Source organism: Falco punctatus, assembly GCF_963210335.1.
Source record: "Falco punctatus genome assembly, chromosome: 8".
In the NCBI taxonomy this organism is placed as follows: Eukaryota; Metazoa; Chordata; class Aves; order Falconiformes; family Falconidae; genus Falco; species Falco punctatus.
The window spans coordinates 475,379-493,200 of record NC_137588.1 but is presented as its reverse complement, the minus strand read 5'-3'; the positions used below and the strand labels follow the sequence as shown (position 1 = coordinate 493,200).

The following is a 17,822-nucleotide window of genomic DNA, read 5'->3' as shown; positions in this document are numbered from 1 at the left end:
AAAGTAAGGAAGGTTAGGATTTACATGAGAAAGTTCCAGAAAACTGGTAGTATGAAATTGTAGCAAAGGACATTGTTTCAACACAGTATCACTAAGACAGATAAGGCAGAAAAAGATTTGCCAAAACATATGTATTTCTGAGTCTCTTCTTATTTTACAAGTATAAAAAACAATGTTAAAAAACCCAAATCCTGGAAGATGCTCTGGAAAAACTGGCTTGTAAAGCACAAGACTCCTCTGTGACAGCTCCCAAACAATGCCAACACCTGAAAATCCTGCATTCAGTGAGCGAAGATATGATCCGGCTCAAGCAATCCTTCTTAATGACACTTTAAACCCCACACCCCAGCAGTTGGTCTGACCAGTCTCTAAAGAATGTGCTGAGGCACTCTGTGGCTACAGAGCAAAAGGGTTGGCATGAATTGTAATATCTTTAATGTGAACATCATTAAGAGGTCGGTAGGTTTTCTCATTCACAGGCAGCTTCTCCAGCTCATCCAGGGTCTCCAAGCCATCAATAACTCTGGAAGAAAAGCAGAAGTGCTAGGAATCTCCTAATAACGATGTAAATTTCACAACTGAGATAGCTCAAAGCTCTTTACCGTTAAGTATCATAGAACGAAGACTTTGCAAGCAAATGATACAAATAAGACAGCCAAAACAATATATACGGTATATAACATGTTCTCAAAGGAAATATTAAGCATCCATTCCAGATTCTGATAGAAAGTACAAATAATTCCCACTGACCTGACAATACCGTATTTTATACCAACCATAGCTGTATAAAGACCCTGGCTGCACCTCCTGGCAGGCAGGACTGACCAGCCATAGGATAGGTGAGATTGTAATTTCTAACCTTCTGACTCAAAGGCAAGACCGTAGTAACTGTGTAAATCTAATGGCACAAACGTGTTTAGGCTTTCGGATTTCCTATTCAGGTGGAAGAAGTGGCAAGAGAGATTGTTCTAATGAACCTCTCACTTTTTGTTTAAATAACTAGCTCTGGTAAAACTTGGCAGTTTATTCCCCAGTAACGGACTTGGCAGAAAACATCTGCTGTTCACTGTTCAACTCGGTCACATTCATCAACTCTTTGAATCTAGGATGCCGGGTCGTGGGCCAGAAGGGGCTGCACGTGCCATTCTGCTGATTCTGCAACTGAAGCAGGAGTATCTTAAACTGCCACAGACAAACTGGCAAAGTGCAACTGTCAGAGCCTCTACTCTTTTCTAATAAACATGTCCTAAGAGCCTCCTTTCTATCATATTTGTAAACTAACTCAGAAATGAAAGGCACATCTATACTTAGATGCCTATAAACAATACAATTGCTAGAAAATAGTATTTTCACATTCCGATAGTTTCCTTTGAATATTTAACTTAAAGGCGACTTTTTCTCAGCAGATTCACTTGTACACTAGAGAATTCTTAACAACAAAGTGAAAGAAATCACCATGATTCTGAGATAGAAAAAGCAGCATCCGAAAGACTCAAAAATTAAAACATTTGCTTTAAGGATGATATATTTATTATCAGCAGTAACATAAGAGTGTTTTAAAATACGTATATTAAACAACTTCATCTGATTTTATAAACTGTCAGTCCCATGAGTTTTATCTGACCAACAGGAAGGTCCACCCAAACAGAAGCATGACCATGTCAGCACCACACCCATCTCCATATCCAGTCCCAAACCAGATTCTTGCTTTTCGGTAAATCCTACAACCGTGTATCCAGCTATTCTGGAGTTTGCTTAAAATCGGGCTGCATCTGTTTGGGCATGGATGAAAAGGCAAGCTGGAATAACTGGGCGGGGGGATAAAAAAAAAAGACAGAAAACAGCTCCATTCCTGAGGTATGACTTTTGCCCGTTTCCACTGAATTCCCCACTAAGAAAAAAGGAGCAGCATTTTGGAGCACCTAATTCTGGTGACAGTGCAAGAGCGTACATTTACATATACACATCCAATATTTTAAAGCGTTTTAGAACCAGAAGCTTCTAAATTTGCATTGCATGTGCCCTGAAATATTCAGATCCCTCATACACTAACACTATAAGGAGGCACGCAGCTGGATCACTTACTTTCCAAACACAGTGTACTTCATGTCTAGGTGCGGTTGCTTGCCATAAGTGATGAAGAACTGCGATCCATTGGTATTCGGACCATTGTTTGCCATTGAAACTACCCCACGGACACTGTGCTGAAAGAGGGGGAAAAACCTCAACCTGAATACACATCTGTGAAAGCAGGACTTTAAACTGTACAAAGTGCTCTGTGACTTAGTACTCTGCCTCAATACCATTATTAAGAACAGATCTTGGTTGCTAATAGATTCCATCACAGTCCATAACTAGCTCCACAGAATTGCTCTTACAGTGAAAAATTACTTCTTTGCCTTCTTCAGTGCATGAAAAATACTTTGTTAAAAATTCTTTCTACTTCAGTTCTCAGTGATGAAAAGCCTCAAACCTAACTTGCCAAGTACAGAAATGCCTACTCCTATTTGAATAATAATCTTTCTATCCCTTTACTGCAGCATTATACTTTGCTCACAATTACAAAAGAGATACTCGATACAGTACAGCCCAATGCTGGTTTTCTCCAACCTGTAAAGAAAATTCATATGAAAACATAACTGCATACTGAGAGCACAGAAATACCTTTAGGTATTCACTGAATTCATCTTCAAACTTCTTGCCCCAGATGCTGTTACCTCCTTTCCCAGTGCCTGACAAAGAAGCACCACAACAGCTTACTGATTTTTGGACTGAAAAAATCCAGAAATTATGTAGTGTGGCAACATTTTACAACAAAGAGCCCAGACAGCCTGTAATTTGTTTGAGGCAGGGATCGGGTTCTCACATCTTGATACCGAGCAGAGACATAACTCTCTATAAGGTACACCTATTAGGTAGTGTAACAAAACATGACATATCCTCAAATTAAATTCAATACAAGTACAAACAGACACACAGCTGAATAAGATTCTCTCCCAAACAGCTGCCACTGTCTGGGACATTTTCCCCAAATGCTTCAGAGGGAGTGTAGCCTTTCCAGGCAGAAACCAGAGAAACCACAGTAGAAACTGCTACCTGTTCAACAGCTGCTAAGTCAGCAGAACCATTTTACTTAGTGGAAACAGCTGGAAAAACTAAAATTTGCAGAATGCTTTACTGATGCATGAACTAGGGTAACAGCTGCTCTTCTGCAAGCTCACCACAGAAAACTAATCTCATCACAAAAAACTATCAACAATTTTTATATTTTATTTTTACTTTATTTAAGTTTGGGTTTAATATTCAAACTTATAATTTCTTTCTATTTCTATTATATTTATATACTATTTTTACGGACATTTTTCTACAGAGAGTCCTGGAGAAAAGAATTTACCTAATGGATCCCCTGTCTGAACCATGAAGCCTTTTATATTCCGGTGAAATACGCATCCATTGTAGTAGTTACTAGCACAAAGAGCCAGGAAATTCTAAGGAAATGAAGCAAACCATATTAACAAACAATTCAGAAACAGTACCCTTTTACTAAAACGACAGCATCGGCAAGACGAAGACTAACCCTTTTGCCTCTACACGGCACTGTGAGCATGTGAACTCCACAGAGTATTGCCACAAAATAGTCATAAATTATAGTTAATATGCTCCTTTGACACCATCACAGAGACAAAGGATTTTAAATAAAGCTTACAGCACAAAATTGTCTGACATGAGGAACAAACAAGAAGCCTGAGACATGCTCAGAAGTATCACGTCCAGTCAACATTTTTATTTTGTAAATGTAAATTTTTAATCAATAACTTCATGACACAGCTTTCTTAGTTAAAAAGTAAATTATTTCAATTTAAGCTTAAGTTTACTGCAGAAAGGAAAAACTGGGGCCTCTGACAAACTGGGAGTGATTCTTACTCTTTTAAATTAAAATCAAATCTGTGTGAGTGTGAGCAAACCCAGGGAAATCTAGGAATCCCAGGCCATGTGCCATATTTCTCCTTAGGGGCAAAGGACACTTTGGGAGATGCTGGAACTTGGAGAGAAGTGGCCCCTAACCCTACCTGGTGAGAAACAGGCTGCAGAGCTCTAGGCAGTGTGACAGTGCACAAGTTCCCCAAGCAGAACAGGCACTGTACCAGCTTAACATTAGCATTCCATTATGTGGAAAGAGGAACTGCAAAAGCCACTTCACCCCCTCTGTAGTCTTCACTATTTCTACTCCTTTGTTTCAACATGAGGCAATACTGCTCCTGTTACTTGACTTACTTCACAAGTCTTTGGTGTACGCTCACAGAACAGTTCAATTTTAATATCTCCTACATCCGTATGCAGTGTGACAGCCTGAGCAAAAGGCAGAAAATAATAAACAAATCAGCAATGATATGCTAACAGAATCAGTTTTATTTCCCAGTCCCACCACGAACATAAGGAAGTTCCCACCGTATATAACCACTGTTTCAATACATGGCCATAGGCAAGGCTACTGTCACAACCCTTCCACATACCCTGTGAAATCACCAGAAAGCTCTTGGTTTCATTTAGTTTCAGGACATACAAAGTTTGCTACGGTAATGCAGCAGCTCTGTTTCACACTATTACACTCCAGAGAGACATTATTCATTTTCAAACTGGACCTACTCAGCCACTTAACTGCAAAGTTGAAGAACCAAGGCTGTTATCTGTTTTAGATGATGGCGTGGTGCGCACACCTCACTGGTTTACAACCAGAGGAACAACTGATGCGTGTTACTTGCCTGCTGCCTTTTGAGTGGCAAGGCCAGTTCTGAATGGCACCATACATAATCTGCCTTCACAAACAAGCAAATCTACAAAATTACACACTTCTCTTAAGAACATATAAATAACCTCCATAAAATTTAAAACTGTAGTTACCCAGCCACCTAAGCAAATCTCTCTCTGTAGGCCAAATATGTCACAGTGCTCCCACGAAAAGTGCTACGTTGCACAAAAACAATTACTGTGAGGCTATACTGGGGATGAGTGTACCAGAAAACTAATCAAAATCAGCATCGCATTGATACTGGCATACTGTTCTGTAAGTATACAACTGAAGAAGAGAAGACAGTTGGCTGCGGTGTCCATGAGGATGCTATAAAAGGTGTATGCACAGTTTAAGACACACGGTCTTATCCCTGTTTCCCGATCTGCTAAACTTTCAGAAGCTTGCAAGCATAGGTTACAAACACTCAAGCAGAGCTATCTGCTTGCAACTTGAATAAAGCTTCTGTGGTAAAAGAATCCAAACTAGATTACGAAATATTTGTCAAGGCAGGATTAAAATTTAGGATCTCAGAACTGAAAGTGTAATTGTATTTTTGACTGATGTAAATGACCTGTTTTCCTTTTCAAGGTATCTTGTTAGAAGTTTGAAATGAAAACCTAAACATTTTGTTACAAAGTCTTCACAGCAGAGTAAAACGTGTAACAGTTTGAGATGCAAAGCAGCTATTCACTTTCCATTTCAGTGAATTCTTTCCATTTCAGAAGGGATGAAAATATATAAAAAGGGTTACTGTTCTCACCATGACTGCTTAGCAAAAAGCTGAGGTAGACTTGTATACAGCAATTTCCTGCAAAGAAAACATATGAAATTTGTTGGGGTTTTTTCCACCAATTTCCAAATCTTTTCAAAATCTGTTTCTAAAATATTTGTGCAGTTACATGCTTTTGCACCACACAGTTTTACAGTGCCACCCAAGTGACTGCAGATAAATGTTTCACTCACCTTACCCAACTATGCAGCATGTAAATAACTTGGAAGAGCAAAACAGCTTACAGAAAGGGAGTGGTGACAAAAAACACCATCTTCCCAAGACGAACGGTTATACTAAGCAGTTACAACTTTTCCAAATATTATCGTTTTATAAATGACGGAAAATAACAGGCAAAAAACCCACACGCCCATACCTCCACAGAAGCGAGATCCGGAGCCACCTTCTGACAGCTGCCTGCCTGCAACAGCCAGGCACCTGCATCCAAGCGCAGGATTAAACGTTTTTTATCTTAGCAACGTTCTCAAGCAAAGCATTCACGCCGAGGAAAACAGAATCGCGGCTGTGTGGGATTGCACAGCGGTACGCGCTAACCCCCTCGCTAGCACCGCCGCCCTCATTCGCGCCCGGGCTGGGCCAGGCCCCTCACTGAAGCCGGGGAAGCCGCCAGCGCCGGCCCCGCCCCACCTCGGCCCGGCCCCGCCCGCTGGAGCGCCCCAGGGGCCGCCCGCGCTCGCTGCCGCCCGCCCGCTCGCGGCAGCCCGGGACCCGCCGCTCCGCCGCGACTTCCACCCCCAGCCCCACGGCTGCCGAGCGTGCGCCCCGCCCGCGTACGGACCTGCCGAGGCAGCGGCCTAGCCCCGCCGCCGCGAGGCAGCGCGCGGCTCTCCCGCGCCGGCAGGAAGAGGCGGGGCGGCCGTCCCCAGCACCGCTCGCGCGGCGGAAGGGGCGCGGCCGCGCGCGGCTCCGCCTTCAGCCCCCGGCGCGAGGCGAGCGCGGCCCGGCCCCGCCAGAGGCGAGCGCTGCTCCGGCGGGATCCGGCGGGCGGCGCTTCAGCCGGTGAATCGCCCGGGCTCGTTCCCGCCTGCTGCCGGCCCCCGGCGGAGTGCCGCATGCTGCGGGGCGCCCGCCGGCCTCTCTGCTGCGTCCGCGCCTGGGGCCGCCTGCCCTCGCGCTCCCTCATGGACCTCGGGGAGCTCGTTACAGCCCTGAACGACTTCGCGTCCCTCTCGCTGGCCGAAAGCTGGGACAACGTGGGGCTGCTGGTGGAACCGAGCCCTCCCCACGCGGTGAGCACCCTTTTCCTCACTAACGATCTCACGGAGGCGGTGATGGAGGAGGCAGTGCAGAAGAAGGCAGACCTCGTTCTTTCCTACCACCCTCCTATATTCACGCCGCTCAAGCGAGTGACGTGGAAGACCTGGAAGGAACGGCTGGTGGTGCGAGCTCTGGAGCACAGGATCGGGATTTACTCTCCACACACAGCGTACGATGCCGTACCTCACGGAGTCAATAACTGGCTAACGAAGGGACTCGGTGAGATTCTGTTAAACAAACAAAAAAGGTTAAAATTATTCTTAAGTATGTGCTATTTTCCCTCATTTCCCTTTCTTCCAGCTTTTACACTTAACGATTTCAGGGCTTTTTCTCTGCCCCCTTCCGTACTTCTAAGTACCCCACAAACACGTCTTTAGGGGATTTATCTCGGTGAGGCATGCCGGACACAAACACTAGAGGACAGCTCCAGATGCATGACTACAATTGGCTGTAGTCAGAACTGGTGCAGCATATTTATTGGGCATCTTGGATGCAAAGTTTAGGCACCTAAGTCACCACCTTTCATTTCTAAAGTGCGAGATCTCATTGTTTGCAAAGGACTTAAGGTAAAGCTTTTAGGTTCTTATCCTGTATTGTGGCTCATAAATGAAAACAGCTATGTCTTTTCCAGCCTGATTTACAAACCAGACGCTATTTTGGTTTCATACAATTCTTAGGATAAAACGGATGGTGTTAAGAATGACAAATGTTGTCTATCCATCAGCTGCTTTGCTATTTTAGTCTATTTTAGACTGTGCCTAATGGAGACAACAGAGCAGCAAGTCCTCAGTCCTGATAAGGGAAAATGGATTCAAGTGCAGCATTTGCATCTTTTTGTTGCATCTCTTTAGGATATGTGCTAAATCAGTATTAGGACACTTACCAAGCTTTATAAAACTGCAATCTTGTACTTTTTTCTCAGGTGCCTGTACTTCCGTCCCACTGCATCCATCAATGGCGCCAAGCTATCCAGCTGAGGGCAGTCACCGGGTAGAATTCTGCACAGACAACACTGAGCATCTGGACATGGTGCTGGCCAAAATCAAAGACATCCAAGAGATCTTCTGTCTCACCACTCTCCCTGCCAGGTATCTGCTTCACTCTCTTAATGTTGGATTCTTTCTGTCATTTGACACGCTAAGTCGCTGGAATGGTATTTTACTGTTGTAATCACTTTATTTCTCTGTGTGTTGCTGTTGTTTCTTTTCAGCAACAGATCTAGAAATGCAGGGAATAATCATCCCTTTCTGATCAGTCTTTGTCATAGTAAATGGTAACAGGAACTCAGTACAGCATCACGTAGATTAGGGGTAGTAAGGAAGAGTATTAACAGGAAATTTGATGAGGACAGTGGAGTTAAATTCCCCTAGGTTCCTTTCTTCCAAGAACCTAGACTAGACTAGGCTATTACAATGCTTTCTTTTTTCTTTCTCTGTGGTAGAATAGCCACTGGGATGGAATAACTTTGTTTATATTAATACAATGCTGAAATTTTATCTAGTTTCCTAGGAAGCACCAAGCATATCTTTCCTCAGGGTTGATGGTGAGGAGCAAACACGAGTCAGTTTGAATTGCTCTCAGAAAGCACTGTTGGAGGTGGTGGCATTATTGTCCCAGAACAGCCTTCTTTATCGCAAGACCGAGATTCTCCTGTTACAAAAGGTAATATAATCATATGTTACATCCAGTGAAATGTATTACTTGTGTGACCCAAGTGCCCCAAATGCTGGAATCCAGTAGTCAATAGCATCACAGGTTTTCTGTGCTACCCCATCAGTGCTCTGAAATACTGGCCTGTGGGGATTTGAAGCCACGCACGTTTTCCAGAACAATGCAGCAAATAGCTGTGTGGCCTGTACTAACTTCTGAATCAATTCCAATAGCTAGTATACTTAGTATGTTATATTGGAGATGTATTTTTTTTTGTAAAGTTCAGAGCCATTCCTGAATGCCCAGCATATTCATCTTTGTACAGTATGAAAAACAATGCAAACTTCTGGGGTCAGCTTTCTCACAGTGATTTTAAATTTTTTTTTTTTCAGCCTCTTCTTCCCCATAATGGTATGGGACGTCTGTGCACACTGAGCGAGCCAGTCTCCTTGTCAGACATAATTGAGCGTATCAAAAGCCACCTAAAATTACCCCACATCCGCTTAGCCGTGGGAGCGAGCAAGACACTAGGTAAACAGGCCTTCAAGTGAGACTGTCCATTAGAACTAGTATTCCAGGAAGCCAAGGGGCGTGAGTGGGTACATGAGTGTGTGAAATCCTGCTGCCCTGGATATGTTTACTTCCAGGTAGTGTGAAGCACTGTTAAGAAACAGCATTTTAGAATTTACATGATAAAATCACGCAAAAAGAATCTCATCTTTATTTTTAACTGGAAGTTCTATATTATGCTGGTTATCACTGTGGAGCAGGGAGAGCATAAGTTGAATATGAGACGTACTTTTCCATAATTTGTGTAATGACTAAGATTCCCCCACCAGATACCAGACACAAATGCGTACCATTTCACTGTACACTCCCTTTTGCAACTGAATGTTAAATTTCAAAGCATCTTAAAACAGTAAGACACTTTATGGTATCCTTATGAACATACAACTAGACATGTTTTGATGCAAGAGAAATAGTGGCAAGGAAGGTGAACTATCCTAGTACAAACAGTGGGTCACTAGTAAAATGTGGAACAAGCATCCTCTTATGCCTGTTACCTATCCTAATGTCCAGGAAGCACAACTATTAGTATTTTTGAGAGCAAGTGTTGAGAACTCTTCAGAACTTATGAGACAGAAGTCTTTTTAGAAGCCTCTGACACTATCAGTTGCACTAAAAAAAAAACCAAACTATTCTGAAGCCTCTCATTGTGGTGCAGGATTGTAGTGGTGTGACTCCACTTAAATTATCAGCAGTAATTACATGGCAATATATTGTAAAACCTTAACATATTTGAAACTGTGTTGTGTGTCCCCTCACTAGTGAAGTAATATATATGAAGAATTAAATTTCCTGTCACCATCACATGTGTAATAGCTTAGAATCAGCAATAATAGCAAATGGGCAAATTTTTAATGGCATGGACCAGCTCTCAGCTTGCACCGAGACTGGCCACTTGAGAGCTAAAAGTTAGGAACTAGTGTATCTCAGAGGCAAAACACTGCCTTAAGTGGCATCATTAGTTGGAAAACTGGAACATGAGAGTCCTGGAAAGAGTAGCAGCCTATTAAAGGGTTCAGAAACCTAAGTTAACACCTCACCAGGAGTGACTACCTAGCAGCCAGCCTCTGTGCTGTAGTTTTCTGCAAACCTTCTACCCCTTGAAGAAAAAAAATCTACACGTCTATTTTTGTTATAGGCCTATGACTCTTTCAAACTGACAGATGTGTCTTTTCCTCCAGCAAATTTACACTGAGCCTAAAATCAAGGTAGTAGTTACTGCAAAACAATTTAACAGCAATACTGACACAAGGGCTGAGCACAGGGAAGGGAGTTTAACTGTGGCACCTTGCATCCTGCAGAATCACCAGTGAGGAAAGCTGCTCTGTGTGCTGGTTCTGGGAGCAGCATCCTGAAGGGAACAGAAGCTGACCTCTATCTCACAGGTAAAATACTATGTTGCTGTTTTGTTACCTTTATAAAAATAGTCACTAGGGGGAAAAAAAAGCAGGAGGCGGGGAGAAAGGAGAAAAAAAAAAAAAAGTTGACTGGCTGTTGAAAGATTTGTCCAGAAAGAATTACCTGCCATCATCGAGAAACAAGCAGTTAGTTATTGGAATGATAAAAGAGTAACATTACAGTAGAGAGAACGTGGATCAGATGGCTGCATGGCATAGTGAAGGTTATTTGAATGAAAGCATGGCTATACGTGCATTATTTCAGCACAAAATCAGTGTTGATGGCAGTCTATAGCAACCTTCAGTGTGTTTCTCTTTTGGCAAGATAAGAGTTCAGTTCCCTACAGAATTCCTTCATGGAAAATGGAATATAATGTAGTCTACAGAATCTTCCAAAGGAATGCCATGGTGTATCTGACCAAGGAGACACTTGGTTCATTATCCTCTTTCCTGTCAATGGGACAGCTACTCCTTACAGCTTGCCAACAATGTGAAGGCTGCCTTGCATTCTGTAATACTTAATTCAGGCAAGGTCTTTGGTAAGGCATGCCCCATCTCCCCCTTGCGTACAGCCCTGCAGAGCTGACCCTCAGACAGCTTCTTCGCAAGGCTTCCCAACTGCTGTCCTCCGTCACAGCAATGCACGACACCCACGGTCTGCTTCCAAACCACTGCATACTCTTTATTTCCTGCCCAAAGTGGTAGAATCTACCACTGTTTGAGGGCAAGGAATTTCTGAGGTTTTGTCTCAAGTTACACATGGGACGTCAGCTGGTTGTCCTTCAAGGGGAGATGGAGCAGAAGCATTACATATTCTTACACCAAGCAGATGGTGTTGCATTCTCCCTTATGGGAGATAATCCTGTTACGTCTTCCCAGCTTGTAGCTAAGGTTCTGCATACATTACAAAAACCCTGGTTACCTAAACTGTACTGTTGGCGATCTACATGGTGTTTCTTTCTCAAAATGGCAGGAGAGATGTCCCACCATGATGTTCTGGATGCGGTTGCCAATGGGATAAGTGTTATTCTGTGTGAGCACAGCAACACTGAGCGAGGCTTCTTGTCAGAGTTGCGTGACATGCTAGCTGTCCACCTACAGAACAAAATCAACATAATCGTGTCTGAGAAGGATAGAGATCCCCTCCAGGTAGCATAGGAAACAAAAACAGTGGGGAGAGAATTCTGTCAAGAATTTCATGGTATCTTGCACAGACCTATCCAACTGCAAGCTTAATAGAGATGCTCTGAACTGGATCAGTACAGAATGATTGTATTGTATGTTCCCTCAAAGTCTGGGATATGTTTTGTCATCTGCCAGATAAATAAATGCTTGTTTTGGGCTACAGAGGGCCGATGTACTCAATTACTGGGCTGCGCTTAAATAAGTTACTGCGTCTTGTTAGATAAATTCTTGTTAGAAGTCTTGTTAGATAAATTCAGTAACCGTGATACTCAAGGATTGGTTTGGGTAAAATATAAAATCTCGATTTATCTCCAGATTTAAGCTTACACAGCAGTTCCACCTACCACAGTAATGTTGAATCACATCAGTACAAGTCACTGATATTTTAGCTAATAAATCTCCTGATAACAGTTTATGAAAGGGTGTGGAGCATCCATTTGCCTTAACAGTTTTATTAAGACACCACTGGTATGCAAATAGAGACCACAATTCAGGTATTTGGTTCTAGTACTCAACTGCACAATCTACCATTAATGCAGCTTTATGGCTTGTTAATAGAGGGACTCTCAATTAAATAAAAGCTTTGGAAGGTTAAAACTCAAAACAAAGCTGTAAATGAATTTAATGTGCTTTTATTACTTTCCTTTTTAAAACAGTTTATATAACTATGACTCAATTACAGGATTACTGAAACTGAACAAGTAGCATTTTCATCACTGGTAATGCCCGGGGTTTATTTTGTTGTGGGTTGTTTTTTTAATAAAAAACCCCAACATACCACGTCTGGATTATGTGCACACCAGAGTATTTGAACAAAATTAAAATATCTCCATGGCAAATTGGTAGAGAACTTGGCACCATCCTTTTCAGTTAATAAAACTGGCTCAACAAGCAATGTCTCCACCACATAATTGGCAATGTCTTGTTCCACTTACATTTAAGTGGAAAGAGAAGACTGCGGTATTACCAGAAGCTACTGAGGCTATCACAGCCTATGATGGCCACCGTTCTCATCAGTACCGTGAAGACCTCTCAGTAAGCTGAGGAACAGGAAGTGGAAAGAAATTTCTTCTTTCCCCAGTAAAGGATTGTAGAAGTGACCCCTCCAAATCAAACAGTTCTGTGTTGCTACAGAAGACATTACCCTGCTACCGCTTTAGTACATACACAGAATTCAAGAGACAGAAAATGAATGCATAGATGGGGTAAATGAAATTGGGATAAAATCCTTTTCACACACACACCCCCCCCCGCCCCCTGGAATTAATTCACAGTCGTTCTCTTTAGCTTGCATCACAGAATCAGCAGCAGCCAAAAAATTACTCAAACTTAACCTCTCAGCAGATGTGTGATCTCCCCTGCAGCCCTCCTCTTGGCCTGTCTGGGCATCTGGTAGTCTACTGTTAGTGGCTGACTCTGAACTCAGGATGATTAGAGCACTTCATTAAAGTCAATTTCACATCTAGAAAACCAGATCTAGTTGCACTGAAAACACACCATGGTATCACTGGTTATAAACACATTAGGCGGTGTCTTCCACACGTACTCAGAATGTAATTTAAACCAACATCTTGAGTTTCACAAGAACTGGGGGAAGTCAAAGGACTGCAAAATGGGGTATGGCTGCTGCTTAGCTAGAATACTTTTAAAATTTTTTCCAGAACACATCTTTTCAAGTGGCAGAGTGTTGGGGTCTGCAGACAAGTTAGTTGACTTCAAAGACTTAGCCGTGCACCTTTAAGACAGCCACAAATTGTCAGGTGTGTAAACAGGGTGTGAAGAACCAGAACTAAGAACCGCAGCATACGGGCACCTACAGCAACAGCAAACAAAAACCTCTCAGGGTCCGACACCTGCACTGTCTAAGATACATTAATAGTTTGTATAATCGATAAAGGCCATTTTGTCCGAACCCAGCCACGCAGACACAGTGTTTCCTTTCAGTCCGCCTCGACTTGCGTCACCACATTTGGTGACCCCCACGTGCCTCTATGATCCCAGTAAAGGGTATCAAAAAGAGATTGTGAGACGGTGCCGCTGTGACCCCGGTAAGGGGTGTCAGGAGCGATCCTGAGGCCGTGACCAGCGGGTTGCTGGGGGGGCGGAGCCTGGTGAAGCGGTGTAGCGCGAGCGGCTGCCAGATCCCGGGAGCACTGACACCGGTAAGGTGAGCCACCGGGGACAGCACGGGGAGTAAGTTATCTAAAGAAGATACCATGGTGCTATCAGTGTGGAAATTAGTACTAAAGAAGCGTGGAATTACTTTAGATGGGCTTCGGTTAAAAAATACGTTATTGTGGGCCAAAACACATGGAGTGGAAATGTCCCCCGCGACTGCTCTTAGTGTGTCGACCTGGGACAATTTCGGATCAACACTGTCAGAAGCTCTGGAGAAAGGGGGCAAAAAGGCGTCAGGGCTTTTGCCTACATGGGGACTGCTTAGACATGTTGTAGGGAGCTTCGAAAATCCGCAAGACGCAAATGGGGGCTTGCAAAGTCAGCAAAATGCGAGTGGAGACTTGCAGAGTCCACAAGACGCGAGTGGGAGCTTAAAAAGTCAGCAAAGTGCGAATGAGGGTGCATCGTTCAAACCTGCCCTGTATCCCCCTCCAGAACACAGACAGGAGGATGAGGGGGCGGGGGAGGGGGAGAGCCCGTGTCCCTTAGCAGGCGCCACTCCCCAGTGCCCCGAATCCCCTAAATCTCTCCAACTGCATCGACTTATACTCGATACCGATCCCAATTCCGAGGACGACAAGCAGAAACCTCGGCGGACCGAGCCCAGCCCCCCTGACCCCCCCGGTTTGTGCCAGCCCACACCCCTGCCTCCCGCGGCCGCTCCGGCCCCGCGCCCGCCCCCTCGGCTCCGGGTGGAAATGCCGAAAACCCGGATTCGAGTCCAGCTACGCCAACGTTATCAGTCCCAGGCAGTGAAGAAGCTGGAGGTGGTAAAAATCCAGTTTCCAGTGGTACAGTAACGACGCGCGACCCTCGCCGATTTTGGCAGGCTGTAAGAGATGGGGCGTTAAGAGACGGGAACCGGGATTTAGTAGAGCAGATAGGCGGGCCGCTCCTTGATCCTCCTGGCCTTCCACCGATGCACCGCACACATCCTATTGGACTGGGAGACGCGGCTGCTGGTAATCCTCACGTTCACACACCGTTTGCTTGGAAAGTAGTACAGGACTTGCAAAAAACTGTTTCGCAGTACAGGGTGACTGTGTTCTGTCACGTGGAAAAGCTGTCTATAATCTACTGTATTACAGCGGTTGAAATGTATTTTGCTGTTAAAACAAACAAACAAAAAAACCAAAACAAACCCAAAACAGAACAAACCAACCCCCCCCCCCCAAAAAAAAAAAAAAAAAAAGGGGGGGGGAATTGTAGAATTGGTAGAATTGTACGGAACAACAGAACAGAGACAGTGGGTTGTTTTGACATTGATGTGCAGTTTTGGCCTTGCTTTGACGAAGTGCAGCTGAGATGCTGCAGCAAAGAGTTAAATAACTTTAAGGGAGTATGAGAAGAAACTAGGATGAGACAGAAACAAAGGAGGAATGTGATCTCGCCTCTAGAAGATACGGAAACGGCATGAACAGTAGAGAGCAGCCTATAGTGAACAGCACTAAGGGAAGTGTTGCATGAATTTGACTGATCACTCTAACTCTATTCATGAGCAGCTCGCTGAGTTAAGAAAAAATGTACAGGCCATAAAGACTGAGAACGGGTTAACAGACTGGCTACAGAGTTTAGGAATTACTGGATGGTTAAAAGATTTGTTTCTGCACAGGACAACGGTATTAATTGCCACTGTAATCTTTTTAATGATATTGATCTGTGTGTGGAATTGCTTTATAAGAATTATGAACAGAATAATAAAAAGGGTCTGGATCGCTCAAAAACAAAAAGGGGGATTTGTGGAATGGCTGGAAGACAACGGACATACTATGAGCAATGCAGACCACGTAACTTTGCTGTAATAGCAGGCCGAGCAGGCCAAAACCGTAACAAGCTGCAAGTGTTGTGAAGGACATATGCAAGGCCAAGGGAGACAAACAAACTGTATTTGCAGAGAGATAAGAGAGTTGGACAGAAAGATGAGAAAAAACAGGATGCCTGCACAAGGGGGGAGCAGCAGGTGGGCGTCACACCGGGACCAATCTTAGGGGAGATGGGAGTGTGTGAACAAGTAGTTTTAACCAATCACCTTTTAAATAACAAAGTCTGCATAGCGTGTGTATTTTTTTAGCTGGGGGTATAAATTGGTGTGAGTCTATTAATAAAGTGGCACTAACTTAAAAAAAAACACAAGGGGGGGGGGGGGGGGGGGGAATGAAGGGAATGACCCCAGAGGCACGATTAGAGAAAACATGTTATGTTTTGAACTTTCTGAAAATCTCTGCTGACCATGCGGTGCCTCCCGTTGTCCAACATTTTGTGTCAATTGGTGACAAGCAGCAAAAGCATGAAGGTGTCTTAGTACGTATGAAAGACCCTCGTACCGGGCATTGGTCGGGACCGCATGGATTGTTCACTTGGGGGAGAGGTGATGCTTGTGTTTCTACAGATGAAGGCCCGCGATGGATACCTGCTCGCTGTGTGCGGCCCGAGCTTAGCGTGCCGGACCGTGGGAGCGCTGCTGCCGCCAGTCAACCCAACAACTGATGTGTGGCCTCCTTACTGAACCAGTCCTTGTTTGGTGTGCCCTTCCTTGAAACTGACTTGCAGAAATTGTGGCAAAAAAGTGAATGTATGTGGGGAATGAAGAATCTTACTAAAAGCCTTGATATTTGAGATAATTGATTACCTCTGTATAATGTTAATCCAAAAGAAGTTGATATCATTTGCAATTTGAATGTCGATAATTGTCTTTCTGTAGATGCTAATGTAGTAGGAGGCTATGATGGGACCATGACACCTGCATAAATCAACACGTGGTAATGATGTAGTTGATTTATGGAACTGATGGGAACGTATTGCAGCGCTTCTTCTCTTATTCGAACTAACAGCAGGGAAAGCATTACAAAGTCAAATCACCTTGTTTGGGAGGCAGTTAAGAACGTGAGTCAAATTTGCCACCATTACGTACAGAACAGAGCAACTATTGGCTTTTTGTTGTTGGCTCAAGGACATGGCTGTGAGGATTTTGATGGTATGTGCTGAATGGATTTTGGGCGCCCCATTGCAGCAACATGTTATCAAAATCTGAGAAAATTTCAGCCTTTTTGGCATCCATTCACTCAATTGGCAGTATTGTTTGTTTGCTATTGCCTTGGTTGCCATCATGTTTGCAAGGGCCCTGCAGAACACGGCAAACCTGGTACTAGGTGTTCAAAAACAAAAAGGGGGAATTGTTAGGGTCTGCAGACAAGTTAGTTGACTTCAAAGACTTAGCCGTGTACCTTTAAGACAGCCACAAATTGTCAGGTGTGTAAACAGGGTGTGAAGAATCGGAACTTAGAACCGAACCACAGCATACAGGCACCTACAGCAACAGCAAATAGCAAGCAAGAAGGACACAAAAACCTCTCAGGGTCCGACACCTGCACTGTCTAAGATACATTAATAGTTTGTATAATCAATAAAGGCCATTTTGTCCGAACCCAGCCACGCAGACACAGTGTTTCTTTTCAGTCCGCCTCGACTTGCGTCACCACAGCAGAGTTCTTGAACTCTACACCTAACTTGGAGAACTCAAGAAAGACACAATGCCTTGATCTGTTTTAGTGATTGTGGTGGTAGCCTAAGTGGCAATAGGCAGGATCTGATGCATTTTGCAAAGTTTCAGAATTGCAGCCTATAAAAGGCAGATGCCACCAGAAGAGAATGTTAGTTGGAAAATGTTCTGTGGGAGGAATCTGGATAGTACTGCTGGCATGTACCAGTTTCCCCCATCAGGCTCTCCCACAAAGCTAGTTAGGTCCTATATTTGAAAGGTCAACTTGTCAATGGGCTAAGCAGATACCCTGTCTTTTCAAAACAAACAAAGGTCAGGCTGTAAACCTCTGTCTGTTGCTTCTGTCAGCGAGTGAGACCAGGTAACTACTATTCCATGTGATGTTTTGTTTCTCTTCAAAAGCTATATACTGGTATTAAAATGCAGGCAAACTATTTTTAATTTTTATACCTTATAAGGAACAATATAAAATACTTTTCAAACTAATCAGTTACTTTATTAACATGT

The 17,822-nt window shown here is 43.7% G+C and overlaps 2 protein-coding genes across 5 annotated transcripts; one reads left to right on the top strand and one right to left on the bottom strand.

Moving 5' to 3' along the window:
- Positions 1–112: 112 nt before the first annotated feature.
- Positions 113–6,444, bottom strand: PPIL3 (peptidylprolyl isomerase like 3). 3 transcript variants are annotated; one of them, XM_080400623.1, is made up of 8 exons: positions 6,361–6,444; positions 5,938–5,999; positions 5,553–5,600; positions 4,276–4,350; positions 3,395–3,488; positions 2,665–2,732; positions 2,086–2,204; positions 113–523 (listed from the first exon to the last, which is right to left on the bottom strand). In XM_080400623.1, the coding sequence occupies exons 3-8, from the start codon at positions 5,553–5,555 to the stop codon at positions 397–399; spliced, it is 486 nt and encodes a 161-aa protein (XP_080256749.1). In that variant the 5' UTR covers positions 5,556–5,600; positions 5,938–5,999; positions 6,361–6,444; the 3' UTR covers positions 113–396. The 3 variants fall into 3 exon arrangements, with proteins under 3 accessions (XP_080256749.1, XP_080256748.1, XP_080256750.1); XM_080400622.1 differs by lacking the exon at positions 5,938–5,999 and having other exon boundaries at positions 6,361–6,436; XM_080400624.1 differs by lacking the exon at positions 6,361–6,444 and having other exon boundaries at positions 5,938–6,232.
- A 119-nt stretch (positions 6,445–6,563) lies between these two features.
- On the top strand, positions 6,564–17,809 carry NIF3L1 (NGG1 interacting factor 3 like 1). 2 transcript variants are annotated; one of them, XM_080400618.1, is made up of 6 exons: positions 6,564–7,058; positions 7,762–7,927; positions 8,375–8,501; positions 8,882–9,020; positions 10,358–10,441; positions 17,078–17,809. In XM_080400618.1, exons 1-6 carry the CDS (start codon positions 6,635–6,637, stop codon positions 17,140–17,142), a joined length of 1,005 nt encoding a protein of 334 aa, XP_080256744.1. In that variant the 5' UTR covers positions 6,564–6,634; the 3' UTR covers positions 17,143–17,809. The 2 variants fall into 2 exon arrangements, with proteins under 2 accessions (XP_080256744.1, XP_080256743.1); XM_080400617.1 differs by lacking the exon at positions 17,078–17,809 and adding an exon at positions 11,427–11,800.
- The last annotated feature ends 13 nt before the right edge of the window (positions 17,810–17,822 follow it).

Excerpts from the sequence above, each read along its gene's own strand:
- NIF3L1 (XM_080400617.1), top strand. The coding sequence starts at position 6,635 with ATGCTGCGGGGCGCCCGCCGGCCTCTCTGCTGCGTCCGCGCCTGGGGC. Across the intron at positions 9,021-10,357 it reads GGGAGCGAGCAAGACACTAG|AATCACCAGTGAGGAAAGCT; the intron begins GTAAACAGGCCT and ends TGCATCCTGCAG. Across the intron at positions 10,442-11,426 it reads AGCTGACCTCTATCTCACAG|GAGAGATGTCCCACCATGAT; the intron begins GTAAAATACTAT and ends TCAAAATGGCAG.
- PPIL3 (XM_080400623.1), bottom strand. Across the intron at positions 3,489-4,275 it reads GTACACCAAAGACTTGTGAA|AATTTCCTGGCTCTTTGTGC; the intron begins GTAAGTCAAGTA and ends TCATTTCCTTAG. Across the intron at positions 2,733-3,394 it reads TCAGACAGGGGATCCATTAG|GCACTGGGAAAGGAGGTAAC; the intron begins GTAAATTCTTTT and ends CTTCTTTGTCAG.